Source organism: Chelmon rostratus, chromosome 8 (genome assembly GCF_017976325.1).
Source record: "Chelmon rostratus isolate fCheRos1 chromosome 8, fCheRos1.pri, whole genome shotgun sequence".
In the NCBI taxonomy this organism is placed as follows: Eukaryota; Metazoa; Chordata; class Actinopteri; order Chaetodontiformes; family Chaetodontidae; genus Chelmon; species Chelmon rostratus.
Window position 1 is genome coordinate 11606576 of NC_055665.1, and position 24531 is coordinate 11631106.

At 41.6% G+C, this 24531-nt stretch overlaps 2 protein-coding genes across 3 annotated transcripts; one reads left to right on the top strand and one right to left on the bottom strand.

Moving 5' to 3' along the window:
* Positions 1–6610: 6610 nt before the first annotated feature.
* On the bottom strand, positions 6611–12996 carry leng9 (leukocyte receptor cluster (LRC) member 9). The gene is given in 12 exon segments (XM_041942322.1): positions 6611–6775; positions 6878–6983; positions 7400–7448; positions 7451–7488; positions 7490–7631; positions 7741–7956; positions 7959–8054; positions 8172–8295; positions 9170–9179; positions 11646–11698; positions 11701–11741; positions 12984–12996. Coding segments are annotated over 12 exon segments (1053 nt in total).
* A 3016-nt stretch (positions 12997–16012) lies between these two features.
* On the top strand, positions 16013–23362 carry flcn (folliculin). Of its 2 annotated transcripts, none has more exons than XM_041941970.1 (12): positions 16013–16257; positions 16425–16637; positions 16786–16944; positions 18777–18998; positions 19117–19283; positions 19372–19463; positions 20293–20456; positions 20740–20853; positions 21637–21760; positions 21870–21992; positions 22510–22612; positions 22717–23362. In XM_041941970.1, the coding sequence occupies exons 2-12, from the start codon at positions 16425–16427 to the stop codon at positions 22922–22924; spliced, it is 1689 nt and encodes a 562-aa protein (XP_041797904.1). In that variant the 5' UTR covers positions 16013–16257; the 3' UTR covers positions 22925–23362. The 2 variants fall into 2 exon arrangements, with proteins under 2 accessions (XP_041797904.1, XP_041797905.1); XM_041941971.1 differs by having other exon boundaries at positions 16014–16257; positions 16786–16932.
* The last annotated feature ends 1169 nt before the right edge of the window (positions 23363–24531 follow it).

Here is a 24531-nt window from a genome sequence, read left to right on the forward strand (position 1 = left end):
AACTAGTGACACAAGTTTAGATTCAGCCACATGTCGCATTCAATGCCAGACAATATCCCAGTCAGATTTGGGGCGGTTATGGTCCAGAAGAAGTTAACAGCTCGCCCACAGGCCAGACAGGGCTGCTCTAAGCCCATTACAATAAGCCTGTTCACCTTAATGGTTCCAGCAGCCCAACTGTCATAAATCGAATCATCGCCAACACTCCATTTCCCTTATTAAAACTGTGCTGAACATGATGGGTCACATGCTGTGAGAGCTGCATCCATCCACCAAACATCAGCAGTGTAAACAGACTGTGTACTGTACTCTGGTGTTATATTCACACAGTCCTTAATGATTTGATGTATTACCAGCAGTTCTATGAGGTACGTTTGCTTACTGGAGAGGATTAAAATGTTTCTAAGCTGAGTAATAATCAAGAAAAGGAATAACTCCACAATCAAAGGAGAATTAAGGGTACCTGTTGTGATCACCATCAATAAAGTGGGTCAATATAGAAAAGCATGTCCTTTGATGGATGACAATACTGCGCAAAAGATGGTTTTCACCGAGAGGCAAATAAGACACAAGCAGAAAAACACCATATAAATCCCATTATCAAACAATTAGAGATAAAGAAATATGAATCAGCAACATGGCTGCTGTGTCAGACAGTGATGACAAACATCAGGTCAAAGTTTAAGATTCTCCTGCAACCCAGAAAGTTATTGAGGCAACCCTAATGAGGTGCTGATGGAAGTGAAGGGGGTTCAGGAGCAGCAGTTACTCAGCAGATGTCACAGATAGGAATCTTCAAGTTGACGTGACGTCTCGTGCCAGCTTGTTATCAAGCCTCTGACCGTTGCATAACTGAAGCCAAATAAATGTGATTTTTGAGCTCAGTCGGCGGAGAAAAAATGGGAGAGACAGGGAGAGAGACGGCACTGACTCTCGCCTAGCCATGAGCTCTTAAGGAAAAACAAAAAACAAAACGGGAATATTCCGTTGTGTTCAGTCTTCGTGGAGCTCAGACGACACGATGAAATCAGTTGCATGATATGAGACTCCATGATGTCAGAATGTAAAGAAAAGGGCCATTTTGTGAGGCGGCTAATGAGAGCAAGGCTGAAGCATCTCTGTCAGCTGGATTTAGGATCATCTTTAGCACGGGAAACTCATCTCCACCTTCATGGGGTTTTTTTAACAACAGTACAACTCTCTTGATCAGAGGATTGTAGTCATTTTGTTGCTGAAATGATGCACATATCCAATTCCCCTCATAAAATCTGTTGTAATTCACATTACAGCCTGAGCAGTCGTCCAACACCCTCTTAACAACAGCCTTAATGGCTGTAATTTATGGGAAAGCATTACAGCCTCATGACCCGCTACATCACCCAGGAGAAATTAATTAACAGCTTTGTGGAGTTACCTTCGTCTACCGTGTGAAACCACGGGAAAAGAATATTCTCAATTAAAATTTTAATTTTCACTCTGCATTTATCTCCAAAATAAATTTCCAGTTCCAACAATGAACCTTCAAAGTGAGTGCAGCTGACCGAAGGTAAGTGAGTGCAGCTCATAGTCAGTAAGTCAGAGCGAATCAGTGCTCTGATGTGTGCAAGAGTCCAGCATGACAAGTTGATGGTGACAAAATGCTTCCACACTACTGGCTGAATCGACAAACCCTTACAGAGCAGAATATCAAATGTTGTTGCAGATTAAACTAATTGTCCCAAAGCATTTATTGAAAAGACAGATGAAACTATAACTGAGTAGAAAATAATTGGATGCAATCAAACCATTACAGCAACATCTGATAATTCACTTATTCCACAAATGTCCACGGGAGAGGACTCATGCATTAGGTGTGATAGTTGAAAACAGAAGCATGAATCCATTTTGGCAAAGTGGTGTCATGGTTTCATGAACATCCATTAAGCATGTTTGAAAAGATGGCTCCAAATTAGCAATACACTGTCACATAGTGTAATGTGCATTTATATCATATTGCACTTGATTGGTGATTAATCTCTGCAACCACATCAAAAATTAAGCGAGAGGAGAGAGATCAGTCTCTTACCTCTGTCGGTGGCGTTGGGAGGTTTCTCTCTCCTTCTGTGTCTTCTCTTCGACGGGGGTCCGTGAAATATTTACCCACTCAAAGAGGTATACTGCCAGCCATCAGCGCCTGATGCTCTTGAAAAAACATCATCCTGAAAAAATGGCTTGGAGACATGCCAAAAGTATGTAAAAAATGGGAGGGGGGGAGAGGGGAGGGGAAAAATAAGACAATAAGTCTTGCAGTAATTGAAATATTAAATAGCCAATAATTGTATGGTTGTCTGGTGACAGTGGAGAGGTGCTTGTGTTGATGGATGGGAGAGGAGCTCTCAGTGAGAGCGAGTGAGTGAGAGAGACAGGGCGCGAGAGAGAGCGAGAGAGAGAGAGAGAGAGAGAGAGAGAGAGTGAGAGAGAGAGAGGGATTAAGATTGAGGAGACACCCCTAAGGGACCCTTTATCGTTGCATTGTAGCCCGTCGTAGCTTAACGCCCAAACGGCTTCACAACAAGGCAGCAACACGATATTGCCCAAAGATAATTAATCTGTTAGCACGGATTAGCGGGGGTCTAGCCCCTCACTCACTTCATACTGAGATACCAGAGGCACACTTCTAATGCCGACCCCCACCTACATACATGCATACTCCCATCAACCTGACCAATCTCTGCCCAGACAACCACGCTGAACCCTGACCAGATTACTGAGAGAAAGACCAGAAATGCTGCCGGCCAACTGTGTGCGCTGAATAATAGTGAAAAGAGATTAAAAAAAAAAAAATCCACTCACACACTGGATGCAAAAGCGTGAACTCCAGCCTTTACGACAGCTCTGTTAGGCTGTGATGTGTCGAGGGCTACTGTAAGGTAGAACTGCACATAAAATTAGAGAAGGAGAAGCATGTAAACACACATAAATGAATAAGGGGAGGGGGAGATGCAGGGAAAGGCAATGTAAAATACTGAGGAGGGGGAAAAAAAACGTGGGTTCCCTAGGAGTGATGCTGAGAGAAAGAGGAGGGAGGGAGCGAGATGGAGTGAACAATGAATAAAGAGGGGGGAGAAGCAGCATGTATTGGGTTTTTAGGCAACCAGTTTTCAGTGGAGGCTGCAGTACAGCATCAACGCTGATCCAGTGACACGGAGGCTTAAGGAGCAGATGCAACAACACAACATTAATGAGGAGAGGGTCCTGATGGAGGTGATGCTCTGTGAGGGATTTGGCTGAGGAATGCAAATTGGCGATAGCATGGTGAAGCACAGCGAGAACGAGTAAAAAGAGTATGGTGTTTGTCTGCCATTGGTGAAAGTGGGGCAGAAGCGAGTGAGCAAAGAGGGAGGGGGCGGCGTTAGTTTTTCTGTGTCACTGAAAAGAGAGTGGGGGAAGGGAGGCAGGGAGATAATGCCAGCGAGGGAGCAAACGGTAGAGAGCCACAGAGCATAGTCACTGACTCATATAGCCTATGTATAGTGTGTGTGTGTGTGTATCTGGGAGGAAGAGGGCAAAGAAGACAGAAAATCATATTATGTATGCAAGAGTTGTTCGGGGAGCGTTTACGCAGCCTTCGTGTGTCTATATGTTAAACCACAGCAACAGTACCGCATGCAGGCCATCCATCACCGCACTGATAAAATATCACCACTCACAGGATTTAAAATAACCAATTCAATATTTAATGCCCTTGACAATCTAGCGGTTATAATTCATTGTAAAAGGACACAAAGTCATAATTCTTGTGGAACACAGTGCGTACAATATTAAACAGATTGTATAAATTGTGGAGTTATGAGCTGCAGAATAATTAATAATTATATAATAATATAATTAATTGAGTTAATTCATGGCAGTAAAGACACAATCTGTTTTTCCCCTCACGGAAAATTTGTGTCATACACACACCTTCACGGCAGATGCATATCCTTTCTGTGTGAAGTTAAGAAGCAGTAGATAGCAAAGAGAGTCAGAACCAAAGTAGGGTCTGTGTGGCCCACCAAGATGATTTATAGAGGAAATGAAGCATTCTACACATGGCATTTTATATTTCAAAGAAGTTGGTATTCGACTTATATCCTTTATATCCTAGGAGTTTAATGACTCAAAACTGTCTTTCAATGGAGAAGCTAGAACTCAGGAATTTTTGCTTGCATTCAGTTCATCAAATATCACAACCATTGGCTATTAATTTTCAGTTAGTCGACAAATTGATTAATTGACTGTACAGTTTTGTTCTAAAGATGCTTAAATTAGCAATTGTTGCCTTTGTAACAAAAAATACGACAGATGAAAGTTTACATTTCATTATAACTCAAAAAACAGACTTCACAAGCATAATTAATGTTATTCTTTCTGTAAATCTGTTTTTAGTCTTTGTAGTCTTCTGTTCAGTCAGGCAAAGTAAACATCTGTGCTTTTAGTTCTGGATGCACTGCATCCCGGTATCATTATTCTGTGTAGACTACATTCATTTCTCAACAGATGTAAATGCATTCATTAAGGAAAATACATATATTTTTAATGATGTTATCATTTAAGTGTACTTCAATTTAGCATAATTGTTTGTGATTGTGCCGCAGCGCTGCATCAAGTTAAATTTCACTCTCTTAGGCCGTCCCATAAAAACGTCTTTCACCCGATTAACTTTAAATCAGCTACAAGAAGAATTTAACAGGTTATGAAACAGTTTCAATTTAATACCAATGCCTCTATCTGACCTACATAAGCAAACGAGACCATCAGCAAGAAGACTGACTATTTCTACACAGCTATTCTTATTGGCCGTCCCAGGGTCAGATTCAATGCAAAATCAGATGAACGATTTAAACCGGAAAAGTTGCTGAGGTGGAAGTGAATGAATGAAAACAAAAGCAGAAACCTTATGCCTATGGCTGATGGTTTGAGACGAAGTCTACAACCCACACAGGGGCTCAGGTAGTGCAGCTCATCCAGGATGGCACATCAATGTGAGCTGTGGCAAGAAGGTTTGCTGTGCCTGTCAGCGTAGTGTCCAGAGCATAGAGGCGCTACCAGGAGACGGGCCAGTACATCAGGAGATGTGGAGAAGGCAACAACCCAGCAGCAGGATGCCTTTGTGCAAGGAGGAACAGGAGGAACACTGCCAGAGCCCTGCAAAATGACCTCCAGCATGTGTCTGCTGAAACGGTCAGAAACACACTCAATGAGGGTGGTATGAGGGCCAGACGTCCACAGGTGGAGGTTGCGCTTACAGCCCAACACCGTGCAGGATGTTTACCATTTTCACAGAGAATGCCAAGATTGGCAAATTCGCCACTGGCGCCCTGTGCTCTTCACAGATGAAAGCAAGTTCACACTGAGCACACGTGATAGACGTGACAGAATCTGGACACTCTGTGGAGAACGTTCTGCTCTCCAGCATGATGTTTGGCAGTGGGTCAGTAATGGTGTGGGGTGGCATTTCTTTGGGGGGGCCGCACAGCCCTCCATGTGCTCACCAGAGGTAGCCTGACTGCCATTAGGTACCGAGATGAGATCCTTAGACCCCTTGTGAGATCATATGCTGGCCCTGGGTTCCTCCTAATGCAAGACAATGCTAGAACTCATGTGGCTGGAGTGGGTCAGCAGTTCCTGCAAGACGAAGGCGTTGATGCTATGGACTGGCTTGCCCGTTCCCCAGACCTGAATCCAACTGAACACATCTGGGACATCATGTCTCGCTAGATCCACCAACGCCACGTTGCACCACAGACTGTCCAGGAGTTGGCGGATGCTTTAGTCCAGGTCTGGGTGGAGAGCCCTCAGGAGACCATCCGCCACCTCATCAGGAGCATGCCCAGGCGTTGTGGGGAGGTCATACAGGCACGTGGAGGCCACACACACTACTGAGCCTCATTTTGACTTGTTTCAAAGACATTATATCAAAGTTGGATCAGCCTGTAGTATGCTTTTCCACTTTAATTTTGAGTGTGACTCCAAATCCAGACTTCCATGGCTTAATAAATGTAATTTCCATTGATAATTTTTGTGTGTTACATTCAACTATGTAAAGAATAGTATTTAATGAGAATATTTCATTCATTCAGATCTAGGATGTGTTATTTTAGTCTCTATATATATATATATATACACACACACACACACACACATATATATATATATATATATATATAAGGACATAACAAGGAATGTTGATAACATTGGCTTTCACCAAAATTACTACTGCCAAGCAACTGAATCTGTTGGCTTACATGTAAACTTGGTGTATCAACGGTAATAAAAAAAGTCTATTTTGTTTCACTATTGTCATATTACACTTATTAATTTTAAATAGCCACAAACATATATATTACCTCATCACTATGCATCCTGCATGTACAGCTGTTTATCAAAGAAATATTGAATTAAGTTGTGTTTTTCTGTTACTCATTAGTTACTCACAAATGTACACGCTAGCCAGATCAAGATCATTACGACACGAGGCGGTGGTGCTCATGGGAAATGCAGTCTTCATTCTGGGAACATACACGAATGTAGTGTGTGCTTGTAAACCGGAATACTCTTCTTTCATCAAAGTGTTTCTGTGCACACGGTCTCAGGAAAATAATCTACTCCGGAGCCTCCTCTGGCACAAGTAAGTGTTGGCCCTGATGACGATGAAGTGCGTGATTCGTATTTTTTGAGAGTAACCGCCTTGCTTCTCTCCTCTCTTCCCAAGAGGTAAAGGACCCTGGCTGATGTTCAGGACTCCGAAGTAACTCTGAGTATCACAGAAAAGCAACAGAAAGATCATCACTGTGTTCAACATAAACTGTAAAAGAAGAACAAGAATGCATTTCATGGTGACCTTTACTGTACCCACCAAAGTATCTTCTTGCAATTCCAACGAAGGCTCCTCCTCAGCCTCCTCTTTTACGCTCGCTCCTTCTTTCTGGGATAGGGAGGTTTGGTCTGTTAAAGCTTTTGGCCTAAAATCAAAACAGGTGGGTAAACTGACTCAAGAGGCAGAACAGTCTCTTGCAACATTGAAGTCACACAGCATACAATTTCCTGCGAAAAATAATTTAAAACATTTTCTTTCCATTTCTTTGTTATATAAATCAAAAACATATATATCCTAAAAAAATAACTAAACTATTATTCAATTATAAACACGCTTGCTTTTCTGTCAATCGATTAATTAACCAGAAACCTGCTGCTCTATTCTGTTTCACTCTAAAATGCGTCACATTGCAAAAGCTAAAGATGCTCCAGCTTCTGTTTCACTGTGACTTTAAGATGGCATTTTGTATTGAACAAACAGGCTGAGTAGAGAACATGCAGACAACATTTTGTATTGTATCTGTTCTCAGCTAACTTTGAAGGATGGACATGAATATCAGACCTAATTGCAGCCTCCTCCGTAACACATGCTCCTTGTGGTTTCCGTTGTTCCGAAAAGTGTTTTCTCCACACTTTGGCGCTGGCTGAGTCACTCGGCTTCTCTTCCTCCAGATGTGTGCTCTCTGTATGACTACACTGCTCTGTTTCAGCCACTTCCTGCACACAGGCAGCAGGTGGCTGCCCTTCTGTTGTTTTAAGGTCTTGCTGCTGCTCTTGGCCCTCTGTGTTTATTCCTTATGAAAGAAATGATTAGATTTGGTAAATCTAAACTCTGTAGTGAGTACCAGCTTTTAGAACTTTTGTGTATGTAAGGTGGGGTAGCAATAGAGGGTCCTCTCTTACCCTTTACTTCCTTCTCCCCTCCAAAGGGGGGAGCCAGAGATTGACCGGTGGAGCCAAACACCCTGTCAGTCCTGCGTTTTCGGTCCCAGACGCGGTGGCCCCTGTAGATGAAGTACTGGATCCTGTTTCTAGACAGGGCCAGTTCAGCAGAGTAATCACAGTTGTGGGGGTTGATGTCCCAGTTGTTGTCATTGAAGGGACACTCCAGCACACCACATACCCCACTACAACTTCTGAAGCATCCACTGATGGGTCCGACCGGATCCGAGAGGTAACGTCATTTGGTGTGCTCATGCGAGGCTTTTTGTCCACCTCTGCAGGAGAGTGAGATATAAAAAAGTGTTAAAACAGAGCAATGTACGGCCACCAGCCTCTAAAGAGTATGTTGTCATTATCCAATGGTGCTGGAAACCAGCTAAATATGGAGTGACCTTTTGCCCATTTTGGCTTTGTTGCTTTGTTCACTTTCTTCTTGTGGTTTTCCATCTTTTTTAGATCTTGATTGTAATCCTGGTCAGGAGATGCACCCCCTGAATCATCCATTGATTTGTTTTCCTGCTTTGTTTGCTTTATGAAGGAAATGGTAGGGTTTGTTGCTTCTTGAAGGAAATGTTAGAAGAGGCTGTTAAATCTAGTCTGTGGTTTAGGCCTCCACCTTCAGCACCCTCTAAATTTTCCACCCCCTACCCGAACAAGGGTCTGTATCCAATCCCTACTTTCATCTTTTGACTCTACCTCTTTATTTTCTACCCCCTACCCGAACCAGGGTTTGTATTCCCACCCCGCTTTTTTGGTGCAGTTGGAGAGAGGCAGGTGTGGATGATGGTAGTGTGGCAATCGGCAGTTACATGTGGCATCTAGGCCTGTGGTAGCATTGTAGCAGCTAACAATAGCTAAAGCGGTGAGAGTATGATAGTTTCTTAGCAGTTAGCATTGGTAGCTAGCAATTAACATTAACAGTATAGGTGAATCTAGCTTTATTGTCTTCTTCTGTTCCTCTTAGCAGGTAGCGGTTAGCACGTAACATTAGCTAAATGGTAGCATCGGAACTGTATTGTCTTCTTCTGTTCTTCTTAGCAGTTAGCATTAGCATTAGCAATAGTTAAATGGTAGCATCGGTACTGGCCACTACCTGGAGCATCTCTGGGTCAGTTGAACGTGGCAGTGCTGTTTGGATTGTGTAGGAGCAGTGTGAACTGGCACAAGGGGGGTGACTCTGGGACGCCGGAGTTCACTGCCTAACCTCCTGGAGGTGTCGTGGGACTAAGTAGGCGAAACACTGTTGAAGGGAGGTTTCCACCTGATGACCCCCAGAGACGTGTTAGGAATCACTGCTCTTTGGCATGTATAGAGGCAGATTAGAGCTCCAAGGTTCTTCACTGAGAATGAATCCTCTTTTTGAGCACAAGTATCTTGTGTTTAAATTAACAGATGGATCACTAAGAAAAGAAAGCAACAAGAGTGGAAAAAATGTCAAAATATGAAAGTGAAATGTGACAAAAAATTCAGATTCATACAGCATGTCTGAATTTTGTGTATGCCCAGATTTGGTCACGGCTAGTATCAGTCTCTGTCAAGAGACAAGAGAAATAAAAATTACAAACATCATACTTCAATGTCCAAAAAGACACCTGTAAAGAATTCCCTATATCCAAGTGGAGCTTAATGATATCTAGTTAAAGGATAAGTTCACAGTTTTTCAAGTCTGTCTTCACTACCTGTTTAAATGAGCCAAAAATTAGAATAGGCTGAAGTTTTAGCTGAAGAGTTTGTGCTGTCCCACTAATCTACTTTTGCAGGTAACCCCCGGCCTGATCTCAAGACCCATCTTGGGGGTTCTGCTGTCCAGAGGTGCTAAATTGTGGTCCTCGATCTACCTCTAACACCAAGTCGGAACCCTTGACATATTGCAGAAGAATGTCATGTGTTGAGTGAGGATCAGAAAAATGCTAAACCTGTTGCAATGGTAAAATCTGCACATTGCCATTGCATTACCACCAGACAGTGAACTCTCCACCATGAGGAGAAACACCTTATTCCTTGTCATTTACAGTTCAACCAGGCCTCCACATATTACCTTAAGTGGATCTTTTAGTTGTTGGCAGATACATGTCTACAACTTCTTCTTTTTTATACCATCACTGGATTTTAATTTATCTGTCACCCTCAAAACGACTGCTCAAACATTATATTTAATTTCTAGTAATAGTACCCTTTTATTCACAACTATGTTCGCAAAGAAAAACAATTTTGCTGAGATGCTGGGACAACGAAAAGGTCCGATTTTTCAACCTCCGTCACAACAGCAGATTGTAGTTTTCTGAAGCATCTTTGAGTTTTGAAAAAACTTCACAAGAGCACCAATGTGTGTGTCTTTCTTTTGCTGTGCATCAAGAAGACTGGCTGGTCCATGACATCATGTTCCAGAATGCATGGCACTCCAAAGTGCTAGGATGTTTTTTTGCTTTTTTGTTTTTTTTTTCTTTTCTATTCATTCAAGTTCATACAGTCAAACAAAAAATGAGAAATAGTAATATTCATCATTTCAAAATCCGACTTAATGTTTTTTTATAGCCCATTTTAAAAACACATGTTGTTGCTGATGATTAAACAAAATCAAATTGCGTGACGTGACACGGACCAGTACAGCAATACCCCAAATTAAGGCCTTAGCAATAAACAAAGAGTTAAATTAAAACCACACTGACATCATCTCTGCAACAACTAATCAAGTCAAGATGACCTCATTTAATCCCTTAAAATTACTTGTTCAATATAAAACTCCTCTTTATATGAATATAAAACAGCTCCTGTCAACAAAATTGTATTTGTTGTAGGTGTATCTTTTTGCTAGAGCTCAGTCCATGGTCGTTTAACCTGACATACACAACGAGACATAAGTGGGGATGGATTTCAGTGGTTTTGATCAACAAACCCATGATGTCCAGACGCAGCCATGGTCGTGTTAAAGCCACTGCAGCTCACTCTAGGATTGAGGAGTTGGCAGAAATTGCATTTAAGTACCTGCATTTGTGTTTATTTTTAAGGCTTTATTGTCTTATATTTTTTGTATTTGATGAGATAATCCGGATTTTGGATTTTGCGCCCCATCACTTAAATTGAAGCTGCTTCAAAACCATAATCTTTAAGATTTTCATATAAATAATGAACACGAGTTGACTATTATGAAGCAGCCACAGGCAATGCAGTGTGTTTGTCGGTGAGCTATTATTCATCAAAAGTGCATCAAACCAAGACAACACTCGTTTTCAGCATTTTTTGACAGTGGGTCTGTTTGAAATATTGGAGGGAATAATCGAACAAGAGGGAGCAGCCGCAGAGAGCTGTTTGATGAAGAGCTGCAGGCTGCAAACCTCCAACTTCTCAGCAAGGAAACAAGCTCCTTCCACTGTGCCCTGCTGTCTGCAGATTCATGCAGTGTGCAGCATAAAATCAGATCATAGTTGCTAACAGAATGGTGGAAGAAGGCCAATTATTGCATGACTTCATTATTTTATGAAAATTGTTTGTTCTGTTGCCCTCAGAACTTTGTGACATGCGGCATTAAAACTGCCTTTGCTGTTACCACCAGTAACCACAAGCATCGCCAAATCAACCAGGACTTAAATCTACAAGGTTGCCACTTGAAGAAGGGATCTCTTGACCACCAGTATGGACAGAAGCAACATTTACAACGACAGATAATAGTTTCAAAGTACAGTGGCATGTGAGTTTATATACCTTTAACATTCAGGCCCTTGTGCTACAATAACTTGCAATCCAACATTTAGTGTTGAAGCTACTAAAAATAAATGAAGTACATTCAGTCAAGAATCTCACTAGGAAATTAAAAGCCATCTTTTCTCCTGCTGGTGAGTTTGCTGAACAAAAAAATGAGAGCAGACCTGTGAGACAAACGACATCTGTGGCCAAAATAAGACCTTTCCATCAGAAAAAAAACTGGCACACGTTGACTCCTTCCTCATCCCGTTCTGCTGACTCTGTCAGTGATAGAGAGACAGAGAGAGAGAAGGTGAGCAGGACAGACTTGGGATTAAACTGTAATTAAAGTCTGTAATGAAAGTGAGCAGGCTCTCAGTATGGGCTCTGAATTATAATGAAATGAAAGAAACAAAGACTACAGCGTTAATGAAGTAAAACATCCACAAATATGATCCCACTACAGCCTTACTCCGTCCAGACTGAACTCAGGGAGTGGATACAGGCACAAAAGAAAGTACAACCAATGAGTTTATGCCGGTTTTACACTGAAAATACCTACGACAGTGTGGCAGGATGTTCTCAGATTAGAGTGTTGACAAATTAAAATATTAATATGTAGTATTATGTGAGATGCGTACTTAAAGCAGGAGATGAGGTATCTGGTTATGCTGTTTGCTTCTGTTTTGTTTTATTTTGCTTTATACTTTTTCTTTTTTAACAGTTTGTGCTCATGTATAGTTGCAAAAATGTATGTTAGAGTAATGATGAGAAAGGTTTATGATGTAAAAATGAAATAATTTATACCAGTGGCAAAAAAAACAAACAACTCAAATCAGAAATAAATAAGTGATTAATCCCTGAGAGGAAACTGACAGTGGAAAATATGCATAACACTATATTTCCTCTCCAATACACTTTCAAAGAGTATAAATCATGTAACAGGTGGCAATGACTCGACCCAGAGGACTCAAATGTCAGCCAAGTAGTTGGGATGTTGCTGCCTGTAAATGCGAACACATACCACGCACCCCACAATGCTATTTCCAGATAGGAGCACTAGAAGTGATTCACAGCCCAAATTCTTTAATTATTAGCTGTCTTCCTTCCCACTGACATACCACAGGCTGACACGGATTGCTCAGATCACAGGAGAACTTTAGCAGACATTTCAGTCTTTAAACTGTTTACAGGCATCAGACTTCAGTGACTGGAAGAAACTGGTTAAAATAATAATTATGAAGTTTTTCATTGCTTAGAAAAGTTGGATTGAGCCCCGTGAGACAAGTTGGAATGGATGCAGACAGTAAACCTCCCTCTCATACCAGAGCTCAGAGTCAGTTATTGGGTCCCTGACTTCCACAGGACTTACAGGCTCCAGAGACATGATGACATAACCAGAACCTTACCAGAACTCAGACTGCTCACAGTAACACAGAAGAGTATTGAAATATGATTAGAGTTTATTACTTCGAAAAGATCCAGACTGATTTCAATAATATGAGATACTAGCATGTCCATACCATAGACATACATACGTAGACGCTGCATCGAGCATTGAATCATATGTTCATGATTGCCCCCTAAAGATGTGTGTGCGTGTATATATATATATATATATATATATATATATATATATACACACGCACACACACGATGAGGCTTTTACAATTATTAAAGCTTTTACAATTATATGCCTAACAGTAGCTATTGTGTCAAATTAAGTCAGTAGCCTTTGGAGACTCATTTTACAAACAGCAAACAGTCATTTTACCTGGTGTGGCTTTAGTGTGTCGTTGCCACTGTTAGGCTCAACGAGGACTGCGTGGAATGTGTGTCTGTCAAGTGGGTCCCATCATCTCTCTGGTCCTCTGAAGGAACTGAGGACAGTCCTAATCCACCTGATGGCAAAGTGTGCTGTGTCGCTGTGGTGTTTGCTGCTATCTACACTTTTAAATTTGTTAGTCCTAGCTTTAGTAAAAGAATACACTCGCACATGCAGAAGTGGTTGGTTAACATTCCACAGTATTACAAACACTTCAAAATTAAACAACTCATAATAATAGTAACAAAAATAATGATTCTATAATTGTCAGTAAAACTGTTTCATCTCAAATCTTTGACTTTCTAACCGAAGGAAAAAAAACAATTCTGGCTTTCAGCACCCTTTGAGTTTGTTGACCCGCAGGGAATCATGGGTAATGAAGTTTTTTTTCTCTTTATTTAAAAAACAACAATACATGAACAATGACAAACTCATATCAAATTCACACCTCCTAAGAGATTACAAACTGCAAGCTAACAGGTTACAATGCTGGTGTACATCACATTACAAAAGCAAACACGGAACAATAATAAAAATAAAATAAAGACTGAGAGGAGCATAAAGTAAATACTAATCCAGTTAAAAGGTAAAAAACTAAAACTAAAAAAACAAATAGATCCATGTTAAATAAAAAACAAAGGGTTTAGGATAGGTCAAATTCCGCTACAAATGTATATAATTTATTTTCATTCATTTTTTTAACGTTTTAATAACAAGGATATTTCATTCTTAAGATTAGGTCGAATATTTCGAAAGGACCAAAAATCAATGTTACTGTAGCTGGATGACATTAAGTTGTGGAGAGATTTCCATAATTTTTGAACAGTTTCGCATTCATAAAACAGGTGCTCTGTTGTTTCCAGATTCGTTTTACAAATATAACAGTTATCTACCAGAAATTTAAATCAACTTTTCATGAATTCATTTGAAGGATATTCTTTATAGTTTTAAAATGAATTTCTTTACACTTTGGGGGAATTGGGTATTTTAAGTATTTTGTTTGAATGTTTGAAATTTCATATCTGTTATAATCTCAAAGAGAAAGTGAGCTTTCAGGTGTTTACTAAAAACGAACTGTAAAACGTATTGTTACATTTTTCGCTCACTAGGTCTAGCTCATCTATTCTCACTTTATGTAAATTTAGAGTTCATATGTTCAAGATATTAGTTTTTATTATTGGATAAAGACTATTGGGATATTTTGTGAAACTTTGTTATAGATCTCGAAGGAGCAGCTCATGCTATATTTGGCATTAAAATCATTCAGTTCAAGTATGTTTCCATTCCCATACATTAAATGCATCACAGACCATATTCATTTTGACATTCAGTCTTCCATAAACATAGATCTTCCCCGACTCAGTATCACCCTATTGTTCCACAATGGCTCATGATGGGGGCTAAAGTTATGCTTGAACATCATTTTCCAATTTAACAGAACCTGTTAGTGAAATTTAAAACGTTTTATGGGCAGTTTGGATATTTCAAAGTCACATACTAATAGAAACTCAATACCTCCAACTTTGTTGAAAACAAGAGAAGGTAGTGAAAACAAGGAAAAAAGAGAAATGTCATTTTTTAACTGGAACACAGAACACATTAAAACAGTTTCTGTAGAAGTATAAGGGGGTGGAGTAGAAAAGACTTGAGATGAAAGTCCCATTTGATCTGTCCCACTTCACTGAACCATTTCACATCCAAACATCAGCCCATACCTTGGGTCTCAACCACGATGCGCTTGCCTTCTATGAAACCAAATGGGCCCCTGAAACCCGCAGCCTTACCTTCCCAGCCTGCTCAATTTTTGGCCACATTACCTGTCTGGACCTCCAGTCCCCTTGGGTCAGGTCTTCAGCAAAACAGATCCCTTCTTCTTTACACACAGGAGAAGCCCTCGTCCGTCCTCAGTTGTCATCTCTCATTGATTTAATAGATCGCCTTTAATGCCATCATTATCTTTTGTTAGTGACTCAATCTGCTTTTCTATGTGTTAAATCTTCATTTCACACTCATCCAGCTCCATTGAGTTTAGCTGCACTGATTTAGCGATAGCAGCTAGCATGGGGCTGTGTTGTGACATCTTTTTGCTAACCTCCTCCATGCAGTCGTCAACACGTTTTCCAAGACTGTCGATAGCTTTCAGTATGGTGACAGTGTCAGTGGATGTGTTGCAGTCATTTTCTTGAGGCATACCTTTAGCTTTTTTTCTCCGAGTGTGATTTTTGCTGCTTGCTGGGGTTATCGTTCTCTCCTGTTTATTGCTGCTAGCGTTAGCCGTCTCCATCGGCGTTGAATTGTCATGCTCGCTATTCTTATGGGATGTAAGCGGGAGGTATTTCGCTGCCGGAGGTTTCGTGCTGTCGGTTTTTTTCATGTTCGGGCAGAATTTTCCTTTTTAACTGTTCCGCAAAGTGGAGTATATAACTTCAAAAACTATTACATCGGAACTTTGTTAGGCAGCTCAGACGGATGCGACTGCTTGGTACGCCATCTTGCCGGAACTCTTGGGTAATGAAGTTTTATGTCTTTTGTCGAAAAATCTCCTTTGTGGACACATCAAACAAAGCCAGATACTGGCATATAAATCTGTTATTTCCTAACTTTCTTATCGCTTCAAATGTACTTGAGAAATTTTCGATTCAACGGCTAAAACTGAGAAAAAGAAGCTCGGCTAACTGCCATGCGTCATTTATGCCAGAGCGCGTGACTCTGCGTCACATGACATTACGTGTTATTAGCAGTTAGCTGCAGCACAGGAGGAGAATAGGGCAAGTGTAGAAAACTCAAATCTGAGAGTCTGAGAATGATGGATTTTTGAAAAACGGAGTAAATCGAGAATCGAGTTTTGAGTGTTCTGTTTTAATATGCTGCTTTTTAATGTAACGGCTTTTTGAACGTTGCGGCCGATGAATGTACTTTTGTGAAGTAGCATTGAGCACCAGTCATTTGTTGAACTTGGCTCAGTTCTGAAGGTAAGACTCTCAGACACTATCAGCTGTAATAACCCTGGTGTAATCTAATAATGGCATAGACTGAACAGAAACAGATGTTAGGTCATGAACTCCTCGTTACTGCTCTTATCAATCTCAAACATTTTAAGCACAATAAACATTTGAAACGCTTTATCTCTCCCTGTCAGATGAATGCTCTGGTTGCTCTCTGTCACTTCTGTGAGCTCCATGGCCCTCGGACGTTGTTTTGCACTGAGGCGCTGCACCCTCCGTCCCCATCCCCTTCATCCCAGGCAGGTGTCCCAGTGCCTGGGGACAGGGACCGCGATGGCGACAGGGAAGGCGAAGGGCTGACCATGAGGGCCAACAGCTCGGCCACACAGAGAGGAGAAATGTGTGATGTGAGTGTAGGGTGACAGCTGAGGATGAACTTTCCTCCTTTTGAACTGACCCATCCTTCTCTCTACCTGTCTTTTACGTTATAACACAATTTTTTCTGTGCATTTGTGCGTATAGTCGACCCATTGTCCTTTTCTCCTTGCGTCACAGGGATGTCGATCTCTCCCTGCATCTCACCCGGGCTTTGTCAGCATTGATGATGAAACAGGCATACGCTTCCTGAGCCACCAGCATCCCAGACAGCCACAGCTCTTCAGCGTGGTCCGCCAGGCCTGTGTACGCAGCCTCAGCTGTGAGGTAAACAGTGACGTACGTCAGCATGTATGTGTGTGTGAGTCACACATCTCATTCAATTTCAATGCAATTCAGTTTTTTTTTATATAGCGCCAAATCACAACCGAAGTTGTCTCAGGACACTTTACATGTAGAGCAGGTACAGACCAAACTCTTTATCTACAGAGACCCAACAGATCCCTCATGAGCAAGCAATTGGCAACAGTGGCGAGGAAAAAGCTTCCTTTTAGGAGGCAGAAACCTTGAGCAGAACCAGGCTCTGGGTGGGCTGACATCTGCTTCGACCGGTTGGGTGGGAGATAGAGAGGTTCGGGGTTGAACAGAAATCACAATTTTGACAGCTGTAATAGATTGTCCACATGACAATAAAGTCAGCTACAATAATTATTTTGTCTTTTTTTAAGTACTAACCCTGATAGAAACTCTGACAATTCAGATATAAATTCAGAATAAGGACCAGGAGGGCGGTACACTATGACTAATAAAACTGTCTGTGATGTGTTTCAGGTTCTACATATAGTTATAGTTAGAAATGAGTTTAGGTCTAGGCTTGATTACTAAGCTAGAGTCAAAAGTGGCTGTAACTCCACCTCCTCTGCCGCTGCCTCGAGGAACATGAGTATTAGTATGACTCACGGGAGTAGCTTTATTTAGGCTAACATACTCATTATGAGACAGCCAGATTTCAATCAGGAAAAATAAATCAATATTATGATCTGATATTAACTCATTTACTAATAGAGCTTTAGAGGACAGAGATCTGGTATTAAGTAGTCCACATTTAATTCTCCCATCTTGCACTGTTGCTGTGGTGGTGTTAAGTTTTTAGATATGACTCCTCTCCTGTTTATTTTAGATTTAGAGTGTTTACGTGGTCGTGGGGGCAGACACAGTCTCTATGGAGTTTTGGGTGGGTAACTGCTCTAATGGAGGCGCTTTAGGACCGCAGTTCTGCCTCCTGGACTCAACTCTGGATTGTCACAAGTTTGGTCAACTAATAAATTCGGCCAGATTTCTAGAGATGAGAGGTGCTCCCTCCAAGGTGGGATGGATGCTGTCTCTCCTAATCAGACCAGGTCTTCCCCAGAAAGTCTGCAAATTATCAATGAAACCCACACCGTTTGCTGGACACCACTTGACAGCAAGCGATTGAATGATGACATGCGGCTAAACATGTCATCACTGGTCAGATTTGGCTGGGGCCCAGAGAAAACTACGGAGTCCGACATTGTTTTTGCTTCAGCTGTGGACTATGCTTCCTTCGAACAGTCACCCATCCTCCCTGGTTTCCCGCCTGCTCAGGAGCTGCTGAGGGATGGCTAGCAGGGGCTACCCTAGGTCCAATTCACTAAGCCTCGCCTCCAGCGCAGCAAACTACATTTATTACTTGTACCAGTATCACTAAAGAAGGCAGAGGAATAGCTAAAGATCTGACAAACCGAGCTTGAAAAAGTAGGGGAGGGAGAGGGAGAGGGAGAGAAAGAAGTCATCGCTACCTGCTAGGCTAATCTAATGTGGCTAGCAGACCGAACAAGTGTGTGAAAAAGTGAGACTAGCCGTCGCTAGAGAGAGAGACCTATGAGTGCTTGAGCAGAACTAACGTTAGTTTAAATAGCGGTAGATTAACCGCTGTGATAAAAGAGCAATAACGCAGTTTAGGCCCAGACAAGCGTGAGCAGCAGGATTATACAGCTACTAACGCAGCAACTGGGAACAGGAAATGGGACAATACGCTTACCTCAACACATCAGCACGTTCATTTCCCATACAAATCATGCACTAAATATACATAGTCAGTTTTCTTATTCTGCTGATGCCACCCATAGTCTTTCTGTCTGTTTTGTCAGGTGTGCCCCGGCCGTGAAGGGCCAATTTTCTTTGGAGATGAGCAACACGGTTTTGTGTTTTCGCACACCTTCTTTATCAAAGACAGCCTGGCCAGGGGCTTCCAGCGCTGGTACAGTATCATCATGGTAGCAATGGACAGGATCTACCTTATCAACTCCTGGCCTTTTCTTTTACGCCACCTTAGACTCACTATACAGAGCCTGCAAAGCACAGCCCTCAAGGTAGGCTGCTCACCTCCACATGCCGTTTTCAATTTACTCAAGTAGAAAAATGAAGACTTTTTCGACAGGCATCTATCTGTTAGCTCACCTAAAATCTTGGCTTTCTACTCTCCATCAGGTGTTTGACAATGAACAAGGAGTTTGCCCCCAGCGAGCAGTGAGGATGAACAGTGTCTTCTCACCTGCAGTTTTCCCACACCAAAGGAGTGGCAACGCAGCTCGATCACTTATGTCTCTTACCCAGCATCCCAACCTCTGGGCCAGCCTGCACTCCTCCTTTAGCTGGTGAGTCAGTATACTTTTAGTCCCACTATGACACAAGCTGTTGTCTCTGTCTATGTAATCACTTATCTTGACATGTGGATGTCTCCAGGTTGCTTAAGGCCTGTGGGAGTCGTCTGACAGAGAAGCTGCTGGAGGGAGCCCCCACTGAGGACACACTGGTGCTCATAGAGAGACAGACAGGTAGAAACAATGTCCTTAATTAAGAGGGTTTTTTTTTACTTGTTTAAGCCTGTATCTGGGCAAGATGAAGAAGACAAATTTTCCAGTGACACAGAACTTATTAGAAAATGGAAAATCATTTACTTAGGCGATGCTTCAACATGTCTCACCTTCCAGGCAAGGTTTGGCCTCTTGATATCAGCAGATGTCATGTGTTTCCACAGCGTGCCATGGTGTTATCATCGCAATCGTCTGAAAAGTCTCCTGTTTAAGTCTGATTCACTGGGTCAGTCAGCGCGGCCCTCTGTCCTCTGGCCAGAATAGCAAAGTGATTCACTTAACCACTGCACTCAGATGCACTTCCCTGCCAGAAAGGATTTAGTCATTTTTTTAGTCAAGATTTAGAAAGTGATTAAAAGACTTAGATATTTCCCAGTTCAGTGCTGCTTTTAGGTTGTGGAATTTTGATACCCTGTTCCCTTATATGGATATATAAGGGAATAATAAGCAATATTAAAGCAGCAAAATACAAATTCCAATTTTTGGAAATAGGTTTTTCAATTTTTTTTAATGTAACAGACTACAGGGGAGGCTGTGTCATTAAGTGCTGGCTCGTATCAGTGGAGTCCAGTGAGTATTGTGGAAATTAGTGTCACACATAAGTGGTGAGATTGTGAATTTTTGTTTGGAAATAGAGGCTGAGGAGCAACATGTGCTTATCACACACACACAGTGTGACATGGCCGGCCCTTTGCAATAATTTCCACCGGAGTTCCCCCACATTCATGATGAACCTCTGCATGAAAACATTCGGTCACTGCTTTTTCTGCTCTTATGTCATTTCCAAAAGAGCAAGAGGAGGAAATGAGCTGCTGGGAGGGAGCAGAAGGAGGCGCTTCTGAGGCACAGCAGCACCAGTCAGAGAGCGAGCTGGGCCATGACTTCCTGTGTGATGATGCAAAATTAGATGAGTTACCTGGTCCCAAATTTAGGTCACTTAGGCATTTGAGACAGGTAAGTTTTTGAGCCTGTCATGTTGTTGTGCATGAATATATTAAATTAACTATGCAAGTTGGCAGAAACTGAAAAAGAAAACATAAATGGCTGAATTCTACTGTTTTTTTCAACCTGGGAACAGGGACAGCATTGCAAGGTTTTTGCAAGAATTTGTAGTTTTTATGTCATTAATCTGATACATTTTAGTTAATGACTTTTCAAGAAGTTGTTCACATTTTTACATTAGCTCACATGCTATATCTGCAAGCTGCTGTACATTACAGTCTAATTTGTTCTGCAGGTCCTCGGGGCTGCTGAGTTTCGTCACCTAGTGTGGCACGTGCTCATGGGAAATCAGGTCATATGGAGAGGCGCAGACCCCTGTCTCATCCAGTCAGCTTTTACAGTGCTCAAGGTACTCTACTACTGTGGCCCTTTTCTGCCTCGTTAGGACAGATAGTGTCAGTATAATGTGGCTAAATATAATTTGGGACAAGTGGTAATTTTGAGTCAGTGGTATAATACATTTGTAACATCATCTAACACTAAACACTTTCAGTTTGTTTCTTGTTGTCATGGTTGAAAAGTAGTTATAAAATATGATTAATTAAAAACGACTGATACCTTCATACATAAGTTTGATGTGATATTAACTGATAATGTTTGTTCCTGTGATTTCTCCATAAAGATCCAATCCTCACCTGAAGACATACTGTATTGTTGTTTATGCTAATATTACACGCCTTGAAATTGTCTTTGCCTGTACATGCTTCCCTGAGCTTTCCATGCAAGAGACACAAACGAGACAGAGCATGTAAACTGTTTTTTTATGCATTCCTTTTAACTGTTGAAAGATATTTCTTTGTATTTTTTGTAATCATTTTCATACTTTTATTTATTTGTAATTGTTTGATTACAAATACATTGTTCCCTGTTTTCTGATACTTCCCAGGCCTTTTCACAGCAGACAGTTTGACTAGTGTTTCATTCAAGTGTCCCAGTGAGTCATGACCGTGTGACAGTGATCATCATTAACCATTAATTTTATTTTTTATGTGTTTTTCCTACTGTGACATGTGTAAATGTCATCCATGAAAAAGGTTTTTCAGCCAGAAAACCTGAACGGTTGAGCAGGACAATTAACTCACAGCCAGCCAACTGTGTTGATAATCCCAATCTCTGTCCTGTTTCCCATCAGTCTTTGCTCCCGGTAGGCTGTGTGCGTTTGGTGCCATACAGTGCTCAGTATGAGGAGGCCTATAAATGCAACTTCCTGGGTCTCAGCCCGGATGTGCCCATTCCAACCCACGTCAGCTCCTCGGGTACAAGAGCCTGTGCACTCACACTGTGATCGTTTGCTGTATGAAACTGTAGGCCTGTACATGCAGGTCATATTGTGTTGATTTTACCTTCCTTTTGTTTGTCCTATAGAGTTTTCAGTGCTGGTGGATGTCAGTTCAGAGAGAAGCTGTCAGATCTCAGCGATGTGTGATGATATCGCCTCACTTTATCAGTTCACCATCAGCAGTGCCAACACACAGCCCACAGACAGGGGTGAGCGTGCATACTTGAATTTATAAATAGCCACCATGGGTCCGCTGCCTCTTCCAGTGCCAACAATGTACAGTGCATGTCTCTGGCAACGCTGTGCTGACTTACTTCATATTAATATTAATTAGAAAAAATATTTTTACACTTTTAATCACAGTCTGCTTCAAATTACACATAGTGATGGGCTATGTGGGCCAGATGTCTTTGTCCTTTTTATGTAAGAACAGAAGTGAGTGTGAAAATATTGAAACTGCACAGACATGTCCTATCCCGTAATGCTAAGGAATCCATAAAGAGCTCCCAGGGTATGGTTCCACATGGAAAACTGGTTTGTTTCTTGGCCAACTTTCATTTGGGGTCAATGTCAATGTTCATTTCATTTCATTTCATTTCTTCTGGACAAAATGGACCAAAAACAACCTCCTTGTTGGAGGGACTTAGGTTAGCGGGAAACATGAGAAGGCCAGCTTTATAAAAGGTGTGTACTTATACTCTAGGTATTTTTATCCTCTTTTTCCAGGTCCAACATTATTGAACAAGCTTGAGGTGGCCCTGTCTAATGAGAACTTGTCTGTGGACGTTGTATCTCACTGCCTGCTGTGTCTGAAGGAAGAGTGGATGAAGTGAGTAAAATCCATTCAGTCTTAACGAGGACCCCCTGGGGTTAAGTAAGATCTCACCACTTTGCCTATGAAAGCCTTCTCATGGCTGATTCTCTTTCTTTCAGTAAGGTGAAAGTGCTGTTCAAGTTCTCCAAAGTGGACGGGCGAGGGAGAGAGGACACCCAGAAGGTCCTGGCCCTCCTAGGCGCAACAGGGCCGGGCGAGGAGGACAACGTCAGGCTGCTCAAGTTCTGGATGACTGGACTCAGCAAAACCTACAAGAGTCATTTAATGACTGCTGTGCGAGGAGGGGAGAGGAGCCCCAGCCAGTGACAAAGAGAGATGAAGAAAGAGGGGAAGGAGGGGGTAGCAGGGTGAAGAAAAGGGGGCTGATAAGGCGGGGGGAATACTAAAGAAAGGAAAGTGAAAGCAAGAATCTTTTTGTCATCCGTTTTGTGAATTGTTTGGGACTTTTAGCAGAATGAAAGGGGAATGTGAATAGATGACAAATGCTTTGGTTCATCCATTATTGTCTTTTTAAGTAATGAGAAATCTACTGTCCCTAACCTGATTATTATCCTGCACAGATTAACACATTCAGTCAGTTTGGATAATGAATGGGGCTTTTGTTTGTCAAAGGGAATCATTGCACAAGGCCTCTACATACTAATATGTGAACTTTAACTTATTACAAAAGACTTTTGCACTTTGTTTACGGTTTGTTTAGTGTTTTGCTGATGTTTAAAAGTGAAATAAATGAACATGAACGGCCAACGACATCCTTTTTCCTTCTTTTTTGAATTCCACAATCGGCTCCATCTTGTGGTGAACAGGAAGAATGAAATGGGAGTGAGCAGGAGGAGAGAAGCCTTTCCCTGCCTTCTCCTTCTCACTTGTTTGAGTGGCTGACAGCCAACAAGTCTCAAGTGGTGTAAGACAACACTTTTAAGGTTTTCTGGTGTCCTGAAATGAACAAAACGGTTGCATAACAGGGCCTCGCACCAGTACAGGCGGACCACATCAGCAGGATTTTGGCTTCTTAATGAGCGAGTCACATACTGATCCACTAAAAGACTGAGCTCTTTTTTTTTTTCATACCACAGTTATTTTAGCCTGTTGCTTTGCTGAAGCTTGCAGACCTCAGTCAATAAAATTCAGCAACATACGGCTTAATTTAAATTAGGAGGGCTGCCTTTTTTCATACTCACGTATTGTGTAAAAAAAAGAGGAAGTCATATGCATGTTGCAGTCCAAACTGAAAGCAAAGGTGTGTTTGTAAATATGAGGATCGACTCCAGCTTTCCTTGTAAAAATGGATTTACCTCTCAGAATTGCTACAGTGTCCTAATAGAGTTTTACTTGTTGCATTGTTATGCTTTTCTCTGACTAACTCAAATCTGGATTTCATTTTGCAAGTTTCACTAATAGAAGCACGAACATGATTCGCAGCAGCTCCACAGATTAGTTACATATTGCAAGCAATTGCATATGCAAGCCATGTATGCAACAGGAAGACGGCTCAGTGACTGGGTATTTATACCCGTCGTTAAAACACATAGTATAGGTGAAGGGGTTTTGAATTGATGATGCCTTGGGGAATATTACAATGTGTTACATGCAGTGAGGCTCCTGCTCTCTAGTTTCCTTTTCCCCTCAACAGCGATGGGACTTTGGAAATCTGTCTTGCTTCATTTGGCTTGTGTTCAAAAAAAAGGACACATAGAAGAACAATTCCTCTTTGACATCGAGAAACTTTGTACTTCCTTCCTCTTACTCATAATTAACTCCTCACATCTTAACCAATATAACACAATACTTCACATAACCTGAGGGCTCAGAACAACACATTGCAGACAGGGTGATGACAGCTGTGCACAATATTAGACATCACCATCACACCATCCAGCTCTGTGGAGCCCGTTTTAACAGTAATGACCACA

Coding starts and splice junctions, on each gene's coding strand:
- flcn (XM_041941970.1), top strand. CDS start 16,425: ATGAATGCTCTGGTTGCTCTCTGTCACTTCTGTGAGCTCCATGGCCCT. Junction 20,457..20,739: donor CACTTAGGCATTTGAGACAG/GTAAGTTTTTGA, acceptor TTTGTTCTGCAG/GTCCTCGGGGCTGCTGAGTT. Junction 20,854..21,636: donor CAGCTTTTACAGTGCTCAAG/GTACTCTACTAC, acceptor GTTTCCCATCAG/TCTTTGCTCCCGGTAGGCTG.